The sequence below is a fragment of the Nuphar pumila genome, chromosome 6 (genome assembly GCF_984573655.1).
Source record: "Nuphar pumila chromosome 6, dmNupPumi1.hap1.1, whole genome shotgun sequence".
In the NCBI taxonomy this organism is placed as follows: Eukaryota; Viridiplantae; Streptophyta; class Magnoliopsida; order Nymphaeales; family Nymphaeaceae; genus Nuphar; species Nuphar pumila.
The window spans coordinates 12,722,385-12,744,064 of NC_143254.1; the positions used below are offsets into that span (position 1 = coordinate 12,722,385).

General features: G+C 37.1%; 1 protein-coding gene across 1 annotated transcript; it reads left to right on the forward strand.

Annotated features, from left to right (window-relative positions):
- The first annotated feature begins 231 nt into the window (after positions 1–231).
- LOC149833997 (GDSL esterase/lipase At5g62930-like) lies at positions 232–15,059 on the forward strand. The gene is made up of 5 exons (XM_090009255.1): positions 232–283; positions 2,956–3,058; positions 8,123–8,284; positions 8,367–8,515; positions 15,001–15,059. The coding sequence occupies exons 1-5, from the start codon at positions 232–234 to the stop codon at positions 15,057–15,059; spliced, it is 525 nt and encodes a 174-aa protein (XP_089865381.1).
- Positions 15,060–21,680: the final 6,621 nt, after the last annotated feature.

Sequence of the window (21,680 nt, forward strand, 5' to 3'; positions counted from 1 at the left end):
TGCAGAGTCTTTTCAGTGTGACACACGATGACTCATTCAAATAGTATATATCGATAGTCGACCATAAGTATTTAATTGTCACTTGTCCAATACTTATCTTATAAATAGTATATATTGACAGTCGATTGTTAATGTGTATCAATTCATGTGCAATGCGAGGTTCGAGCAACACGAAATAATACGAGACATTAGGAAGTCACAACTACAACATCTTTCAAGACCGGTTGCGCAATGAAAAGAGTACCCGAGGGAGGTGCTGGACAGTTTAATGTCCTCATTCATGGTATGCAATCATTTATCATAACTACTGTGATTCATATTTAATTTTTTGTAATACACATGTGTGCTAACTTTCTGAAACTATTTGTAGGCTTTCCATCGCTTTGCGACTGCGAGCGAGGAGAAAGACGCAATGGTAGTATGGCAGAATGTGGTTGTCAATAGATTTGCCGACATATTATATAACATGAAGACTGCAGTAAAAAAAGCAACTGGTGGGATAAATAATCCACTAGAGTGGAAGGGTCATGGGCCTTCTACTATCATGAGAGATTACTGGGAGGGCATGTGCGACAAGTGGGTGAGCAATGAATTTCGAAATCGCTCAGCAAAGGCTGCATAAAACTGAGAGAAGATGCTCGATGACCATATACACACAGGTGGATCTAGGACTTTGGAAGCTAACAGAAGAAAATGGTAACTCATCAATATATATATATATATATATATATATATATATATATATATATATATATATATATATATATATATATATATATATATTGTCAAATTTGTAAGTATTTTTGCATACTTATTAATCATTTTTTTATCATTAAACATAGCAGGAAGTAGAAAATAGGATTGCTTTAGAACATATATGAGCATGATAGAATCACATATAAAGTTTTTTTACTGCCTTAGAACACATATGAGCATGATAGAATTGTATATAAAGTTTTTTGACTGCCTTAGAATACATATGGGCATGATAGAATCACATATAAAGTTTTTACTGCCTTAGAACACATCTGAGCATGATAGAATCACATATAAAGTTTTTTTTACTGCCTTAGAACACATATGAGCATTATAGAATCACATATAAAGTTTTTTTACTTCCTTAGAACACACATGATCATGATAGAATCACGTATAAAGGTTTTTTACTGCCTTAGAACACATATGAGCATGATAGAATCACATATAAAGTTTTTTTACTGCCTTAGAACACATATGAGGATGATTGAATCACATATAAACTTTTTTTACTACCTTAGAACACATATGAGCATGATAAAATCAATATGCAAGTTTTTTACTGCCTTAAAACACATATGAGCATGATTAAATCACTATGCAAGTTTTTTGACTGCCTTAGAACACATATGAGCATGATTGAATTAATATGCAAGTTTTTGACTATTTTATAACACATATTAGCATTTTGTTTATATTTTGTTTACAAATATTAACAGTTTGGTTCTCTTGTAGGATGCTGGAGATGATCAACGTAGAGGAGCTGACAGAGGTATGGAGGGAGGGGTAGATCCAGAAAATGAAGAGGATGATGCTCCAAATCTTGACGATAATTAGTTTCATGTATTTAATTTGTTTGACGTACTTGTAATTAATTATAACTTGGTAAAGACTCTATTTCATTGTTTAACTTAGAACCTGTGTTAATTTTGTTTCACCTGTATATGTATTTTGTTTTTTATAAGCAGGTTATATGAATTGTATTATGAGATTTTTTTCTCGAGTTTCATAATTCAAAACTTTTTTTAATTTTTTTTTTAAAATTAGTGACGGATTATTTATGTCGTCAAGTCGTCGTCAATTTCAATCAGGCGATGATTTGTGACAGACTTTAATCCGTCGCTAACTTGTCGATGACAAGTTAGCAACGGATTATATCCGGATATAACTCATCGCTATGCCGTCGCTAATTAGCGATGACATAGCGACAGATAAATTCTGTTGTAATTTAGCGACTAGGATTATGCGACAGACGCTATCCATCGTGAATCCGTCGCTAAACACGTTGGCGATGAAATTTGTGATGGATTAGCAATGGATAGCATCCGTCGCTAATACGCATTTTTCTTATAGTGTGTGAGGTGCTGAGGTCTGCTTTGACCAAGTCATTTTTTGACTTTCTATTTTTTGAATGGCATGGTCATTTGAAAGACTTTAAAAATGCATTTATATAGCGTTTATGGGGCATTATGATTGTTGGGCGGTTTTAGAGGTCTTTGATCATTAGTCAAATGCAGATGACCATTCAGGATCATTTTTGTTTAATTTTCAAACTATTGGATTTATGACCTTTAATTTAATTTATCCCAAAAACCGTCTTGGTCTTCCTAAAGTCTATAAATTTCTTCATTTTTTTATCTTTTGGATTATCAGATTTTCTGATTCTCAAGCTTTCTCTTTCTATTCTTTTGTTATCGATTTGGCTTGCCGAGTTCAAGTGCGGGAGAGGTCACCTGATCTTGCAAAACAATGACTTTTGATGTTCAAGCCAAGTTATATAATGGGAACTCAGTTGTAACAAACCCTTTCCATATCTTCAGAATTCTCGAAGTGGGGTGATTGAAATTCTAAAGATAGTGATCTTAAGAATGTGCCTCTAGGCTTGAGATCTCAATTTTCTTAAATCCTATTTTGGTCACTGTTTGTATCAACAATGCTAACTCCTAAAAATGTGCAAAGGTCAAGACAAAACATGGTGGCTCTGTCATGTAAATACAATAAATGAGCAGCCAGGGTAATTACCAAAATGTTGAGGTTGTTTTTAGAAAAAATAAATGCACTATGACTTCACATGTAGCTACATCAATAGTTGCAACTATTTTTTTTAAGCCTGACTATTTTAGTCAGGTGATCATTTTTTATTTTCTGCACGACTAAAAAACAATCTCACTCTCTACAGTTTCTCTTTTCTTTATATAGCTTCATTCAATTTCTTGCAATGGTTACAGAAATCTTCACCATTAGTGCTAGTGGTGCTGATAACTCCTCCAGTTGATGAGGCTGGAAGGAGAGTATTTGCAAGGTTTGAGATTTCTATGTTTAGATGCATATATGTGTTCACCTCAAGGTTTTGTTTCTCTCTCCCTGTATCAAGCTGAGTCAGTAATCAGTATAGAGTGAAGAATTGTTATATCAGAGATTTAGTTTGTTATTTCTAATAGACTTGATTTGACCAAAAAAGGATGTAATCTTAGAATTTCATATATAGAACCACATGCATGTCTCCAGTTTTGTAACCATTTGCTCGTCAGTAACTTATTTTATGTAAGTTATTCAGATAGCTTCACAAGTCTATGGCTGGTGATAAATCCAATTGTGAACTTCAGACTGGTTGCTCTAATTTTTTTATCACTATCCACTTGTAGAAAGTTATATTCACTCTATTTTTATAATGACCCCAACTTGTGCCCATGAAAATGTGACATTTTTTTTTAAACAAGTGCAAAAACATTCCCTGAGACCTGGGGCCTTACAGTTAAAACACAACCACCACCACAAAGGATCTTATACTCATCTTTCATACCAAACCAAACTTTTTTTATTCAAATGCATATAGTTTAAAATATAAGTAAATAAACTGTAAATAAAGCAAAAGGAAGAGTTACGTTGTCCAAAAGAATCTGTCATGCAAACATGTAGTCCCCTCGTAGCTTCTCTCAAAAGCAAGTCGCCCTACTAGGTATCTGAGGCTATAAAAAATACAAAAGTAGGGGTGTCAGAATCCAAAAAATTTTGTGTATAAATTCTTCTAATGAAACAAATAAATAAAAAAAACATAAATAAGATTCATGCAATATTTTAGAGAGATACAATTATGATAAATTTATAACTCAATTAACTATTCATGCATTAGAGCACAATTATTAAGTAAGAAGAAATAATTTAATGAACAAAAGGAACCACAAATTTAGTAATAAAGACATTTAACATACATTAGGGAATAAATATCATGAAGTCACTAATATATTACAATTAAGGGAAACAAGTAATTATGCATGATCTAATGCATAACAGAAATATGCATAATTTCAGTGCACATACATGAATAAATTATTATCTTTTATCAGAGTTGTCTTTTCATATGTATGTCCATATTAAATGCACATATTTAATTTTCTCTTTTTAATTATCGTTATTTGCGGATACTCTAAACGGGTAAGAATTTTTTAGGTTAATTAGGGTTTGCAAGGTAACTTAGCACACAAGTTGTATTTTATTACTAGATTTCAAATTTAGCCCTCGAACGATATCAGAAAACAACACCATCCATCAGAGCATTAAAAATCAATATCTAATGTCGGAACACCATAGACATCAGCATCCACAAGTGCCACTTTTTTGGTATACAAAAAAACAGTTGTGTCTACACAACACCCCCAGGCAAAGTTGCAGACTCTCTCTAAAACTATGGCCAGGAGAAGAACCTCAATATCGAGTTCAGGGGCAACAACAACGCACATAGAGTTTTAGTATCCTCACGGTTTCTCAAAAACTATAATATCCAAGATTCTCGCACTAAAGAAGGGTCATCAAGGAAACATAGATTATACTATTCTTTAATTTCTTTTATTTTGTTATTAATTCATTTTTTTTTAAAATTTTGCAATTCAACATACAGAATCAATAACATAAGCTTGCAAATGAGCATGCAGAGCTCTTCACGGAACCACAGCCCGTGGCAATATAGAACAATGCAATAAGACAATAATATCACATTTGTTTTTTGCAATGCATATAACAACTAAAACAAATAGCAACACATGCTCAAGGCTCACACAACCAGGATGATCCATTTTGATCATCGATGTATTCATATGCAAAAATCATCAATCACATGACACTATGCATTCCGTTCACATGCTTTTCAATGCACACTCATACATGAAATTTCATAGATGTGTGTGAAACAATCATATTCATATGCATGAGCATGAATTCACACACTCACATTAAATGCATGCTTTCATTCAATACACATATTCATGTCAAATGCATGCTCTCATTCATGAACCAAAAATATGAACACTCATGCATTTATTACATGCAAGAACATATCATTTCAAGTGCACACATGTACATGAGACAACTATGCAATAATACTTTGATTATGCATAACATAACGAATTTTAAACATGTGCAAACTATTACTCATGTGCATGCATAACCAAGTCTAATTCCAATAGAGAAAATTTTCAAAATTATTCATGCCAAGACTGCATAAACTCTTTTTTTTTAAGGCATGATCTTCTAAGTATAAGCATGTGAATATTTCATTCTTTTACATGCATAAATTTGAATCCATTACCAATAGAAAGATTCTAAAATTTATCATGACTGCTGAAACTTTTTATTCAGGCTCAATTGAGCTCAACTAGTGTACATGGAAAGAAACTTGTTATAAACAAAAATTTGAAATCATCCTTTCATAACTGATTCTGCAAGCATAAAAAAAAATGGGATATTCCAACATGCATAAGAACCCTTTTCTTTAAAAAATTTTGTGCTTAAACAAATCTTTTTTTTAAGCATATGAGTCGGTCGGGTGTGGCACACAACCAAACCCTCCCAGTCGGTTGGGTCAGTCCTTCAACCCAGCCAACCCAGTCTGCTGGGGCTGACTGCCCCATGACTAAAGCTCCATTTTTCTTGTTTTTGTGAAAACGAAACTTCTCTTTTTTTTTTTACTTTCATTGAAAAACTAAGAACAATAAACAACAAATCCTCCACTTTATGGTACCAGTTGTAATTGATGCCCTTTCTGGTAAGGCTTCCATCCTTTTCTTTAATGCTTCTCCCTTATGACAGTATAAGGGCTACTTGCAGAATGACTATGTTTCCCTTTCCCAACTCAAGGCTCTCTTAGCACATTAAATCAAAAGATGATGGAGGTGAGAGACAGTGAAAGAGAATGAAAGACTAAATAGAGCATGCACAAGGTTTGAGGAAAGAAAGTTAGTAATCTAATACTATACAAATAGCCTCAACTTAGTCTCTACATTTAGTTAACTTTGTAAAAGAGTTGGAGAAACATCAAGCAAATTATATAACTAAGCAAACAGATAAGAGCATTCAGCAGAAACAACTTTTCAAAAGAAGGAAACTGAAAAGACCAAGAACTGTGACACAAAGAAAGGATATAAAGATGCAGTACATCCAAATCTCTTAAGGATGTGAAAATGTCTATTAAGGAATGGCCAAAAGAACACTATAAGAGTGAAAATGGATTGAAAACATTTCTAATGATTTTCACTGAGGAAATTATATCACATCACTAGTTAAATAAAATCAATGATAAGCATTCTTTCAGTTTCCACTTCCGACATATTGGAAGAGACATGACAAACACATCTTGATTGTTAAGTAATTAATGCTATATCATTTATCAGAAAAAATCAATTCCTGTAAATTACACTGCAGTATGGACTTACCTATTCATATAAATCTGCAAATTCATGATACAAATGGATCTGCACATTATAAATACAACCCCATACACGTGAATAGGCTCATTAAAAAAAATACATATTTATTTGTAAAAAAATCGATATACTTGTCCATACCTATGTCTAATTTAAACATAGGAAACCAGATCATATTCATAGTTCCCTTAAAAAAATATCACCTAAATCAAATTTAAGCTTTTTTCCCTATTTGAATCAAAAGAAATACCCATACCTTTATCGTAGATTTAAAAAAAAACAAGATTAATGGTGGAAAACGATAGATGATTGAAGAAGGTGACCTTCTTCTTCCTCTTTTTCTCTCTTTCTTTCTTTTTCTCTCTCTTCCTCTCTTTTTCCTTCTCTTTTTCTTTCTTTCCTTTTTTTTTATCTATTTATAGATCTCTAGATGGGCTAGAGAAGAGAGTGCAACCTCAGTTGAAACTCTCTTCTCGCTTAGAGTTTCAAATTTTTTGAAACTCTCCAAGTATTGACTTTTCAAAATTGAGTATTTTTTTTAAAAAAAAATCTTTCTTAAAGATTCTAAGGCATGAACAAGGGCTTTATAAAGAGTCCTAAACCCTCTAAAAATAAATCTCGGAATTAATTAAATTTATTTATTTATTTATTTATTATTAATAAATAAATACCTCAAAGCTTCCAAAAATCATATTATTGAACTAGAACACTTTTAAAGTGATTTTATATGGGTTTAAGTGCTCTAATTAAAGTTATAAATAATTGTTAAATTAAAATTTTGGAATTATATTAATTAATTAATATTAAATAATAAATAAATTTTTAGAGACTTTAAAAAATTATCAAATTAAGTTGGGAGGCTTCTTAACATTAATTAACTTCAATTTAAATGTTTCTAATGCATTGAAAGTTGGAAAATCATTGGGCATGGATTTGGATCTGGATTTGGATCCAAGATCTAAATCCATCTAAAGAATCCAAATGGGTCTTAAGCTGGATCAAATCCAGATTAATATGGGTCTTGAATAGAGTCTAAATCCATATTAATTTGGATCAAATCCATCATATCCGGTCTGATGTAAATCCGAATCCGAACCGATAAACTTCTCAATTTTTTAAAAAACACGATTTTCGGGCCAAGCGGAACTCGAATGCAAAAAAGTAAAATAGCGTTGCGCTCAAAATTTTGAGACTCATCCAACAATATATAAATCGAATTTTACTTTCAAAATTCGCCTTAAAATAACCCAAATTTTGTTCGAATTTTGCTTGAATTTAAAGGTAAAAAATAAAACTTTTTCTCATATTTTAAGTGGCTCGTTTAGGCCTTGATAATGAGACCTAGGTCAAGCCTAGACTCAAAAGCATTGGCCTAAAATCGAGAATCAAACGATTTTTCTTTTATACTTAGCCAAATTTTTGAAAATCTCAAAATATAACTAAAGATGAAAATATCCATGCATGTGTGTCATTCAAATTTTTACTTACCTTTTTTAGAATGAGTAAAGAATCAGCGTCTCCTCCAAATAAAGAAAATCAAAAGAAATTCTTGAATTACAAAATCTTGCTTATTGATCTAAATGTGTTGCTGACCTTGTTACAATTTCATTTTACATAATTGGTCCTTTCAGTCTTGCATATTATGAAGTTTATTGATTGTTTGATAGATCTATGTATGGTGAGAATGCTGCTGAGTTGCCTGAGAGGACGAACGAAATGGCAAGACTTTATCCTAATCGATGTGTGGAACTCGCTACTGAGATGGGTCTCCCCTCTGTGAACATATGTTCCAAGATGCAGGAGACTGAGGGGTGGCAAAAGTTTTTGAGGTACTTAAAGAAAAATTTCAGATCCTTTACAGGGATTGCTTGTATTCTCCAATTTATGATATGATCATGTTTGCTGGTGCAGTGATGGTTTACATCTCACACCAGAAGGCAATAGTATTGTGTATGAAGAGGTCAAGGTGCATTTTGCGGGAGGGTTTCGTGCACCAGAGATGCCATATGATTTTCCCCACCGTACACAGGTTGATTCAAAAAACCCTGAGAAGCCATTCTGTTAAGTTAGTGTTTGATCTTCCTGCTTAGGATGTTCCATTGGATAGAGCAATCCTTATGTACTCCCACCGAATTTTGTTTAACTCTCTGTGTGTGTGCATGTGTGCTTAAAAATTGTATTATTTGAATGCCAAAATCCATTTTGGGAGTTATCTGTTATCTGCATCATTAATGTGGCACTCTAAAACACTAGTTTACTATATAAATCACTTTAAAACACATCTCATGTTCAAAGAACACAACCCACCCCTGATCTGGGCAGAAATTGGTTCAGCAAAAAAGTAAAGGAACAAAAAATTATATTCCAAAGTTATAGCATTGAAGGAATTGGTTTAGCATTAACAAAATGTGCACCTAAGTTTTGGAAAATTTTAAAAAGGCACCAAAATTGTTGCACAGTTAATAAAAAACAAACTTCCATCCATTTAAGCTAGGTTATCACTACCCAAGATCAGTTAAGCAAGTTAATTTACTAGTTGACCCTTCAAAGACACCTTCCCTCTTTTTTAGGTGCATTTTGAAAGTATGGTGTTGAGAGTAAAATGGTAATTCCACATCACATTTAACAGGAAACTTGATGGCAGTAAACTCATGAGCCTTTTTAATCAACCATCACATTTTATAGGTGTGCTTTTAAAATTTTCCAAAACTTAGGTGCCTTTTTTTATGTGAGTACCCTAGCCCAATCTTGACAGTATCAGTGCTTATGGCTGCCTGTATTGGCCGATACGTATAGTATCGGTAGAAAATGGATACGCTTCACCCTTGAATAGACTATTTTTTAATAAATATAAAAAATATTTAAAATTATTATTTTAAAGGCTTTAACACGTGTCATGTTATGATTGGCACTTAATATTAATTTTTAGCTGATTCTGAATGATTCACTTGAGTACATGCAAAACAGAAGGGTGAAGAGCCAAAATCGGCAAAATAGAAGAGGAACTATTAGAAGGAGAAGAGGAATCAGATGGAAAGTGATACGGATTGGGTCCGAACCTTCCAATTGGAAACCCAGTGGGACGCCACCCAGGAGAAGGATGACACTATGTGACATCATTCTTAGCTCACTCCCTCTTTTCCTTGAGTCATACAAAGTGAATGAGCTGGAGAAATCTAAAAGACCTAAAACTGGAAAATGTTAAACTAAGCTTAAACTAAGTTTGAAAGACCTAAAAGTAGAAAATGCTAAAAGATGTCTTAGTATAATTTTGGAAGAACCATTTATAAGTCTTAAAAGATGAATGCGTTATTGGTCTCTTAGCCCTCTATATAAAGACATGTAATTTGCCTTTTTGGGGTATGTTATTAAATTGAATCAAGTCACTTATCCAAGCGCTCAATCTCCATCTCTCTTTCTCGCCAATGTGCTCTTCTTTTTATTGCTTGTCTCTCTCTTTCTCTCTTTTTTTTTCTCATTTTTTATTTATTCTATCTTCTCTTCAACTACATAATTGTATAGTACCTTCATCAACTGAACCATAGCCGTCTAAAGATCCAGACGTACTCGTCCCAAGATTAGGAAAAAGCTCAGCACCAAGCCAAACCCAAAATAGACAAACCCAAAATAGCCAAATTGTATTTGTTGTTAACAACAAAATTTTGTTAAACTTGCATCAGTCATATCTCTCAACCCATGTAAAATATGGGGCTAAAATTTTATTCATACTTTTCCACATGTCTTCTGTCTACTCTTAAAATTTCATGCTTTTTTGATAACCCAGTATAGAGGAATTGATTTTCTATTCAGCCAAGTCAAAGCTAAAACACAGTCTAGAGCAAAAAATCTCTGAAAACCTACCATCACTTTTAGAATCTATATCTCCCCAACCGTGTGCAGGTTAGACCTAAATTTTGGTCAGGATCTAGTTCCACATGTCTAGAGCTTACTTTTAAAACTTCATATCTTTCAGTATATCCGTTTGGGAGAATCATTTTTTTCTTTTCGGGTCTATCAGAACCAAATAGAACCTGACCTACCTATCATAAGTCCATTGCCAGCCACTTAACCCGGGCCCAACTGTATCAGAAAGATTAAGGAAAATTAGGGTTTTCGATATGGGAGGGGATAAAGAAAAAAGAAGAAGAGCAACGACAGAGAGATCGTCGTCCACAGAGACTTCGTAGAACTGAGAAGTAAGGGGAGAGCGTTTGTGCTCCTCCATATATAGTGCTCCCAGTCGGCAGACCTAGGTGTCCTGCAGTCAAACGGGTGTCATCCGAGTAGTTTTCTTTGTGGGTCATTAACTGTGCAAGCGTCATATCGTATCGTCTCTACCACTTGCGGCCCGTCTAATGGAAAAAATGATATGATTTATGGCATCTTTTTTTCTATTTAATGAGTAGGTCCGGGGATAATCTTAACGGACTTATACTTCACCCAGTTCTTGTAGTGCAAGTTTAGAAAGAGAGGACTATCAGGCTTCCGAAGCATGTTTTCAAGGAGCACGCTTTTCACCTATTTAAGAAGCTTTCAGTGACTTTGGTTCCAAACCATTAAAGATTTTACCGAGTTCTTTTCCAAAAGAACAAGGAAAAGTTAGAATATGTTATAATTTCTTTGTGACAAGAAAGTGAAGACTTGGGGGAGACGTGAGGGACGCAGTAGATCAGAAGGGAATAAGTTATCTACACTAGACCAATGAATACCACCTTGGTTGGTTTCGGGGTAACTGGGCAATTGATGGCATTCCTCCAATTACACCTATCTAAGCTGGGTTCAGATCACATGTAAGAACACACATGCACGAGCAGCACAAATGACAGTGCTCTCTCTCTCTCTCTCAAGTGGAATAACTAATATATTCTGCTAAACATCTGTCGCATGAACCAAGTTTTTCTTTTGGAATATTTAGCACACTTTTCTCCTCGCACCGCACGTTGCAGCATGAAAGGCATGCCATGTAGAAAAGGATAACTTAAATCCTAATGAGAATCCATGTGGTTTGGTGGAATGCTTATCATTTTGCGGTGACAAACATGCATGAGGGAAAGTAAGAGAGCAGACCGTTGTTTCAGGAAGAATCAACTAAAATAGGGTTCAACACGGCACTAGCCCGCTCCATTGCCCGTCTTCCACGTTGAAGGCACTCTCTTACCTTGCATGGACTTTCTTTGAAAAGTCTCTCTCTCTCTCTCTCTCTCTCTCTCTCTCTCTCTCTCTCTCTCTCTCTCTCTCATAAACTCATACACACAATTCCGCACGTCACCACTACGTACCACCATCATCATCATCATCTCTCACATGCGCCACCACCACGACGACCACCGTCGGCTAAGAGAAAAAAAGAAAACAAGATAACAACAGTCTATATTATGTCATGTATACATAAGAGCGACACAATTGCACTGAAGCAAACACATGCTGAAGAGCCCTACATTTCCATCTTAAAACCTGAAAACACGTAAGGAAGCAAACCAAGAGACCCAAAAATATACACTCTTTATTCATCAAAAAAATACATACTATTTCTTTTTTTTCTTCTTTTTCAAAAGTACTACTTTTTTCTTTTCTTCACCTTCTCAGTTTCTACACCTATCCCTCCCAACTCTTTCCCGCCACTTGTGGTCCGAAAACCAAAGGGAAAAACAATCAAAGCAGGTTATATGTTCCCCCTCCGAACAAGGCAGTTAGCTACATCTCATGTTCGGGGGTCCCAAAGAGCACCACGTATGTAAGCAAGTGCGCCTCGTATCCCCATGTTTGTCAACATTAATTAGCATTAGAGTTTGATGCGATTGCAAAGACTTAAGTACCCTCTTTTTCATTGATGCAAAAAAAATAACGATTCTTGAAAATGAGTGGTTGTAAAGACTTAAGTGCCCCAAAGATGATTATTTAAGACCCAGTCTCTGCACTGCAGGATTATCTGAGAAAGAAATCTCCCCTGAGGAGGCCATGAACATCAACCCTCTCACTCTATCTCTCTCCCTTCTCTTTCTGCTTCTATGCACATCCAACAGAAGATCTTACATTGCTCCATCAAGCACCGGCTGACCTGCACATTGACTGTTGTGAAGCCTGATTCAGAGTTTTTACCCTTACATGAGAAGGGTTTGGGGCTCCTCCCAACGTGGGTAGCATCATTCAACTAAATGAGTTGTAGATCCTGATTCAGAGTTTTTACCCTTACAGGAGGAGGGTTTGGGGATTCCTCCCAGTGTGGGTAGCATCATTCAACTTGATTCGTTGTGGAGCCTGATTCAGAGTTTTTGCCCTTACAGGAGAGGGGTCTGGGGGCTCCTCCCAACGTGGGTAGCATCATTCAACTTGAAGAGTTGTGGAGTCTGATTCAGAGTTTTTACCCTTACAGAAAGAGGGGTCTGAGGGCTCCTCTCAGCGTGGGTAGCATCATTCAACTTGATGAGTTGTGGAGTCTCATTCAGAGTTTTTGCCCTTATAGGAGGAGGGTTTGGGGGCTCCTCCCAGCGTGGATAGCATCGTTCAACTTGATTCATTATGGAGCTTGATTTAGAGTTTTTGCTCTTATAGGAGGAGGGTTTGGGGGCTCCTCCCAGCGTGGGTAGCATCGTTCAACTTGATTCGTTGTGGAGCCTGATTTAGAGTTTTTGCCCTTACAGGAGGAGGGTCCGGGGGCTCCCCCGGCACGGGTCCCGGGTGTCGTGGTCAAAAAATGCACAGGGTATCGTGGTGAGAAAGACATATTTTTGTTCCAAGCAAAGTTGAAAGAAATCAATGGAAAATTCAATAAGGAGCATGTCAGAATCAAGATATGGATGTCAAGCGAGAATGGTGTTGTACAACTCAAATAACACAAAATAATAGGGGTCTGGTTTTTAGTTAAAATGAGGAATGAAATGACAATAGAAATCGCTGAAAATTTACAGAAATAAACTAGACTCAATAACGAAGACACCATTTTTTACGAATTTGAAATATGACCTCCGGTTAGAAAGATATGGCCCTGACAAATTTGTCCTAATTCGGGTAGCGATTTACAGCGATTGGCTTACTGAATAACACTACAAATCGCTATAGCGATTTGCGAAAGACACTACAAATTGCTATAGCGATTTACGGAAGACACTACAAATCGCTATAGCGATTTACGGAAGACACTACAAATCGCTATAGCGATTTGCGATTTGTAGTGTCTTCCGCAAATCACTATAGCGATTTGTAGTGTCTTTCGCAAATCACTATAGCGTTTCGTTGGAGACCTGAAAATACTACAAATTGCTATAGGAAAGTCCGATAATACTACAAATCGTTGTTGGAAGGCCCAAAAAAAATTTGGTCCGGAGGGCGCTGCCCCCTGAGCCCCCCGCCAGAGGCGGCCCCCCTGGATCCGCGCCGGGGGGAGCCCTCGGACCCCCCTCCTGTAACGGCAAAAACTCTAAATCAGGCACAAAAGTAGAGAGAGAAGGGAGAGAGAGTAAGAAGGTTGATGTTCATGGCCTTCTCCAGGGAGAACTCTTTACCTCCCTTGATTTCTTCTCTAGAGAGAGAGAGGATTTTACAGTGTTCTACGAAGAAGGAAGAAGAAGAAGATGGCGATGGAGCAATGTAGGATCGTCTGTTGGATGTGCACAGAAGTAGAGAGAGAAGGGAGAGAGAGTGAGATGATTGATGTTTGTGGCCTTCTCTAGGGAGAACTCTTTGCCTCCCTTAATTTCTTCTCTAGAGAGAGAGAGGGTTTTACAGTGTTTTACGGAGAAAGAAGAAGAAGACTTTGAAGAGTCAACATTATCCTTGACTTTCTGGATGGAGGACATGTTTGTCCTTTTTTTGAACGGAGAAAGAAGAAGAAGACTTTGAAGAGTCAACATCATCCTCGACTTTCTGGATGGAGGACATATTTGTCCTTTTTTTGAACTGTTTGTTTTCTCTTTTTTGAATGAAGGGCATTTTTGTCATTTTCTCAAACCATCACTTTATGAGAAGAATAGCAAGAAAGAGTACTTAAGTCTTTGCAACAACACCAGAGTCCGATGCAAAGTTATGTCAACATACACGAGAATACGAGCCCCATGTGCTTGTATACGTGGTGCTCATTCAAAGCCCCGAACACAGACGTGGGATTCAGTGAATCATCGGGGGCAAACATACACCACCCTCTCAAAAACAATATAGGAAGTGTTCTAGTCTAGTCGTCATTAGGAGATGAAGTCATTTTCAAATACAACTCCATCAAATCCACATTTGTCTTCTTCTCTTGAATCTCTGACTCTACCACATCTTTCGTTGGCTCATCAGGTTGGTAAGATGGGATTTCAAAGAGATCATTCATGTTGATCTCTTGGCTCTCACTTTTGGTCCTCTCTTGAAAATGAATGAAGAGATTTTCACTGCAGCTAAAATGGTAGCTGCCACCAATATGGTTGTAATCACAGGTGTAGCTTTTCTCTCCCATGTGACTTCCACTCCCTTGAGAAGAAAACTCTGGTGCTAGAGATTCATCTGCGTCGTGTGTTTGATCTTGTTGAGTGATCATCTGTTTGATTTTGATTATTTTGGTCATCAGCATTTGATGATGGTGCTGAAGCTGGTGATGAAGATGATGAACTCAAGCTCTTGATGTAGTCCTGCAAGATGGAGCAGCGTTTGCGGTTTTCGGAGTCCAATGATTTAATTAGCCCTCCTCTAGAGTTGTCTTCTTTTGGTGGCATTCCAATGGTTCTTGATTGAATTCTCAGTTTTTCCTGGGAGTCTCTTGGCGATCTCTGCCCACTTGTTTCCAATATCTCAATGGGCTCCAATCAGCAACATTTCCTCTTCTTCTGTCCATGTATCCTTCTGCATTGAAAGATAACCATCCAAACGAAAGCACATAATGTGAAGAAAATCCATTTAAAATGTAAATAATTATTAGAACAAGATTTGGATCATAGTGCACATAATTCGCATACGATATTGAATTTGACAAATACAAAAACTTGGGAATGTTTTGGAGAGAGAGATGACCTTGATGTTAAGGCGGACATGATTGTGCCACCTCCCATGTTATTGTTTCCCTACCCTGCCTTTCAGCATTTGGGCTATGTGAGGCCATTTTCTCAATCCAAACTGATCAACCAAACGTATCAATAACCTGCATATACCGACTTTGATCATTTCACGTGCACACAAAATGAAATTTGTACTCTAATACAAATATAGTTTTCTGCACCAAAAAAAAACAGGAATTTTTCTAGCTTTTACTAAAAAACTGTGCCATCTTGTAAAAATATCATGAAAGGTAAATGGGTACAATTCAAGGAAAAAGATATGCATAACAACTAACACAAAAGGGAGAATAGGACCTTTCTGACAATAATCTTTAGCTTTTGTCAGATAAAACTAACAAGGTTTTTACCCAAACAAAAGAATGCATGTATAAACTGAACAACAGTACCCAATTAAAATGATTTTTGCCATCATACCACAACAGAAAAATCACAACAAATCCAACTCATTGGCAAGTACTTCTATACCCGCATTTCATGCTTAGCCTAAGAAACAAACACTACTCTCACAGTCAATGTGAAAAAACAACAGAAGGAAAATATGCAGTCTCAGAGTGCGAACTAGGTATTGAAAATTCATCCATTTCCAACTATATGAGCCCACTCTTCCTATTTCGTTTAGAATTTTCATTATTTTTAGGGATTCCAAGAACAAAAACAATATAAAACAATCAAACGAGTTCCCGCTTCTGCGAATTAGGATATGCAAAAGAATGTCTGAACAACACCATTTATGAAGCAAAAAAATAAACGACAAAAGAATATGAGCTAATCAAAGAGACAATACCAACGTCCCCCATGGGAACAATGAATTTGAGGCCCTTTTCCAACCTATTCGATTCAAGATCTCTGAACAAGGAAAAGAGAAAGATTGCTAGGGCAAGAGCCAAAATCTGCAAAATAGAAGATGAACGATGAGAAGGAGAAGAGGAATCAGAGGGAAAGTGATGCAGATTGGGTCTGAGCCCCCCAATTGGAAACCCAGTTGGACGCCACCCAGGAGAAGGATGACAACATGTGACATCATTCTCAGCTCATTCTCTCTTTTCCTTGAGTCATACAAAGTGAATGAGCTAGAGAAATCTAAAAGACATAAAACTGAAAATTGTTAAACTAAGCTTAGACTAAGTTTGAGAGACCAAGTAGAAAATGCTAAAAAATGTCTAGTCTAATTTTGGAAGAACTATTTATAAGTCTAAAAAGATGAAAGGGTTGTTGGTCTCTTACCCCTCTATATAAAGACATGTAATCTGCCTTTTTGGGGTATGTTATTAAATTGAATCAAGTCTCTTATCTAAGCTCTCAATCTCCATCTCTCTTTCTCGACAGTGTGCTCCCCTCCCTATCGCTTGTCTCTCTCTTTCTCTCATTTTCCACCCTTATTTCTTCTATCTTCTCTTCAACTCCATAATTGTATAGTACCTTCACCAACTGAACCATAGCCATCTAGAGATCCAGACCTACCCGTCCCAAGATTATGAAGCACCACAGCACCAAGCCAAACCTGCCAAATTCTATTTGTTGTTAACAACAAAATTTTGTTAAACTTGCGTCAGTCATATCTCTCAACCCATGTAGAATCTGGGGCTGAAATTTTAATCATACTTTTCCACATGTCTTCTGTCTACTCTTAAAATTTCATGTTTTTTTATAATCCAGTATAGAGTTAATTGATTTTCTATTCAACCCTTTTAGAGCTAAAGTACACTCTAGTGCAAAAAATCCATGAAAACCTACCATCACTTCCAGAATCTATATCTCCCCAAGCGCATGCAGTTTAGACCTGAATTTTGGTCAAGATCGAGTTGCACGTGTCTAGAGCTTACTTTTAAAATTTCATATCTTTCTTTATATCCGTTTGGGAGAATTTTTTTTTTCTTTCCGGGTCTATCAGACCCAAATAGAACCTGACCTACCTATCATAAGTCCATTGCCAGCCACTTAACCCGAGCCCAACTATATCAGAATGATTAAGGAGAATCAGGGTTTTCGATGTGGGAGAGGATAAAGAAAGAAGAAGAAGAGCAACGATGGAGAGATCATCATCCATAGAGACTTCGTAGAACTGAGAAGGGGAGAGTGTTTGTGCTCCTCCATATATAGTGCTCCCAGTCGTTGGACCTAGGTGTCGGACTCCTAACCTATAGTCAAACGGGTGTCATCCGAGTAGTTTTCTTTGTGGGTCATTAAGTGTGCGAGCGTCATTTCCTATCGTCTCTCTCATTTGCAGCCTGTCTAATGGAAACATGATATGATTCATGGCATCTCTTTTTCTAGATAATCGCGATGGACTTATGGTCGTCACTACTTCACTCATTTCTTGTAGTGCAAGTTTAGAAAGAGAGGACTATCACGCTTCCGAAGCATGTTTTCAGGAGCACGCTTTCCACCTATTTAAGAAGCTTTCAATGACTTTGGTTCCAAAATTGGGGATTTTGTATTCTTTTTCAAAGGAACAAGGAAAAGTTAGAATATGTTATAATTTCTTTGTGACAAGAAAGTGAAGACGTGGGGGAGGCAGTAGATCAGAAAATAAGTTTACACTAGACCAATGAATACCACCTTGGTTGGTGCCGGGGTAACTGTGCAATTGATGGCATTCCTCCAATTATACCTATCTAAGCTAGGTTCATATCACATCTAAGAACACACATGAACGAGCAGCACAAATGACGGTGCTCTCTCTCTCTCTCAAGTGGAATAACTAATACATTCTGCTAAACATATGCCATATGAACCAAGCTTTTTTTTTGGAATATTCAGCACACTTCTCTCCTCGCACCGCACTTTGAGGCATGAAAGGCATGCCATGTAGAAAAGGATAACATAAATCCTAATGAGAATCCATGTGGTTTGGTAGAAGGCTTATTATTTTGTGGTGCAAAAACATGCATGAGGTGAAAGGACGAGAGCAGGCCGTTGTTTTAGGGGGCTGGTTATATGTGAGCCCCCCCCCTCCCCCAACACGCACTGTGGCTACAGTGGGTGTTCCGGGTCCTGACTGAGTGTCACCCGGTACACTGCCATACATCCTGCAGGCGAGTGTATGGCGGTGCACAGCGCACCCGTACACCCGACTGAGTGCGCTCAGTTGGGACCCAGAACACGCACTGTAGCTACAGTGCGTGTTCTAAGGAGAACAAACAACTTGTTTTAGGAGGGTTCAACACAGCACTGCCCGCTCCATTGCCCGTCCTCCACGTTGAAGGCACGCTCTTATCTTGCATGCTCTCTCTCTCTCTCTCTCTCTCTCTCTCTCTCTCTCAATTCCGCGGATACAAGCACACATCACCACTACCATCATCATCATGTCTCACAAGCACCTTGACCACGACCACCATCGTCTAAGAGAAGAGTAGAAAACACGATAATAAGAGTATGTATTATGTCATGTATACATAAGAGCGACACGATTGCACTGAAGCAAACACATGCTGAAGGGCCCTATATTTTCATCTTAAAACCTGGAAACACGTTAGGAAGCAAACCAAGAGACTCAAAACTATACACTCCTTATTCATCAAATAAATACATACTATTTCTTCTTTTTCAAACGCACTACTTTTTTTCTTTCTTTCTTCCCTTTCTCTTAGTTTCTACACCTATCCCTCCCAACTCTTTCCCGCCACCTATGGTCCTAAAACCAAACGGAAAAGCAATATAGGAAGTGCTCTAGTCTAGTCGTCATTAGGAGATGAAGTCATTTTCAAATACAGCTCCATCAAATCGACATCTGTCTTCTTTTCTTGAATCTCTGACTCTACCACATCTTTCATTGGCTCATCAGGTTGGTAAGATGGGATTTCAAAGAGATCATTGATGTTAATCTCTTGGCTCTCACTTTTGGTCCTCTCTTGAAAATGAATGAGGAGATCTTCACTGCAGCTAAAATGGTAGCTGCCACTAATATGGTTGTAATCACAGGTGTAGCTTTTCTCTCCCATGAGATTTCGACTCCCTTGAGAAGAAAACTCTGGTGCTAGTGATTCGTCTGCGTGGTATGTCGATTTTGTTGCGTGATCATCGGTCTGATTTTGATTATTTTGGTCATCAGCATTTGATGATGGTGCTGAAGCTGGTGATGATGATGATGAACTCAAGCTCTTGATGTAGTCCTGCAAGATGGAGCAGCATTTGCGGTTTTCTGAGTCCAATGATTTAGCCCTCCTCTTTGAGAGCTGTCTTCTTTTGGTGGCGTTCCAATGGTTCTTGATTGAGTTCTCAGTTCTTCCTGGGAGTCTCTTGGCAATCTCTGCCCACTTGTTTCCAATCTCTGAATGGGCTCCAATCAGCAACCTTTCCTCTTCTTCTGTCCATGTATCCTTCTGCATTGCAAGATAACCATCCAAACGAAAGCACATAATGTGATGAAAATCCATTTAAAATGTCAATAATCATTAGAACAAGATTTGGATCATAGAGCACATAATTCGCATACGATATTGAATTTGACAAATACAAAAACTTGGAAATGTTTTGGAGAGAGAGAAAGATGACCTTGATGTTGGGGCGGAGATGATTGTGCCACCTCTCACGACATTGTTTCCCTACCCTGCCTTTTAGCATTTGGGCTATGTGAGACCATTTCCTCAATCCAAACTGATCAACCAAACATATCAATAACCTGCATATACCGACTTTGATCATTTCACACGCACACAAAATGAAATTTGTATTCTAATACAAATCTGGTTTTCTGCACCAAAAAAAGAAAAAGGGACAAGAATTTTTCTATTTTTAAATACACAAGCTTTTACTAAAAAATTGGGCAATCTTGTAAAAATACCATGAAAGGTAAATGGGTACAATTCAAGGAAGAAGATATGCATAACAACTAACACAAAAGGGAGAATAGGTCATTTCTGACAATAATCTTCAGCTTTTGTCATGTTAACTTTGCAAACATAATATGAAACTCATGGTTTTTATACTAGTAGATTTTGGCTATCCTAGCATCCCATTCCGCCGCCCCCCCCCCCCCCCAAACTCTTCATTTTATGGTATATAAAGATTAAAATCTTAGCCATTGTATAATTTCACAATGAAGTGCTCAATCTGGTAATATTCTCCTCTTGGGTTAAGAAACCCTAGATTGCCTTTCGATTCAGCCTTTTCCGTTTACTTTCTCTCTTATTTACCTTTTGTTTCATATTAGGAATAAGAGGTGGAAAAAAAAGAAAACTCTATTTGTTCTTAGAAATCTTTGATTCACTGACATTTTATTTTAAAATATGGTAAAAATCATGTTGTACGTACTGGGAAACATAGTGCTAACAAAAGTGAAAATGCAATTTATAGAACCTCAAAAACAGTTCATGCTACGTTGGGTCCACTAGGAGCCAGGAATTTGCCAAAGCAAAAATCAATCCTAGGAGATATTTGTTCTCTTCTCATTTTTTCAGTAGTATAGGGACATTCAGCTTAAAAGAGACGAACTTTTTGTGCTACTTTTAGAATAGGCGAAATATATTCTAAAAACTACTGGAATTTACTAAAGAGAGAGAGAGAGACTTTTCCCCTCCATTTTCTTTTACCTGTCTTCTTCAACAGTCCATTGTCCTTTGATCACATTGCCTTTCTTCTGATTCTTACTTGATTTCTTGTTTGTGGAGCGTTTCTTCTTGCTAAGGCCACGATCAGGACCACCAACATCACCTGCAGTAACACAAGACATGCCTTGATCATGTGATAATCCATGCATCCTCCCTTCAATCCCACCATTCATAGCTCCACCTTCACTCAAACAAGACCCCACAACATCATTATCACTAAGGAAATCCTCAATCCCTAATTGAAAACCATCTGATCCACACCCGAAGTAGTCCATGAAAACCATGTCCTCGGGCTGGATAGGGACTACGGCAGCCGGATTCCGGTAAGTCTCCAGAAACCCACTAGGTGAGTTAGGCTGGAGATGAATTCCACTGGTATAGCCTAATGTTTCAACAAGAGTTGAAGATGAAGGCTTGGATAAAACAACTGGGGGAATGGATGAAACTCCTCCACCAAACATGGTTTTCGAGAACTTGTCCGGCAGCCGGAACCGGAAATCTTCCTGGAAATCACAGCAGCCCTCCATGCCCATCAACCAGGGAGGGGAAGGAAAGAAGAAATGGGAAATGGGGAGAGGTTCTGAATGCAAGGAATTTACTCAGTTAAGCTATTTAGGCTCTTGCTGATTTAGCACAAGAGTTTGTTT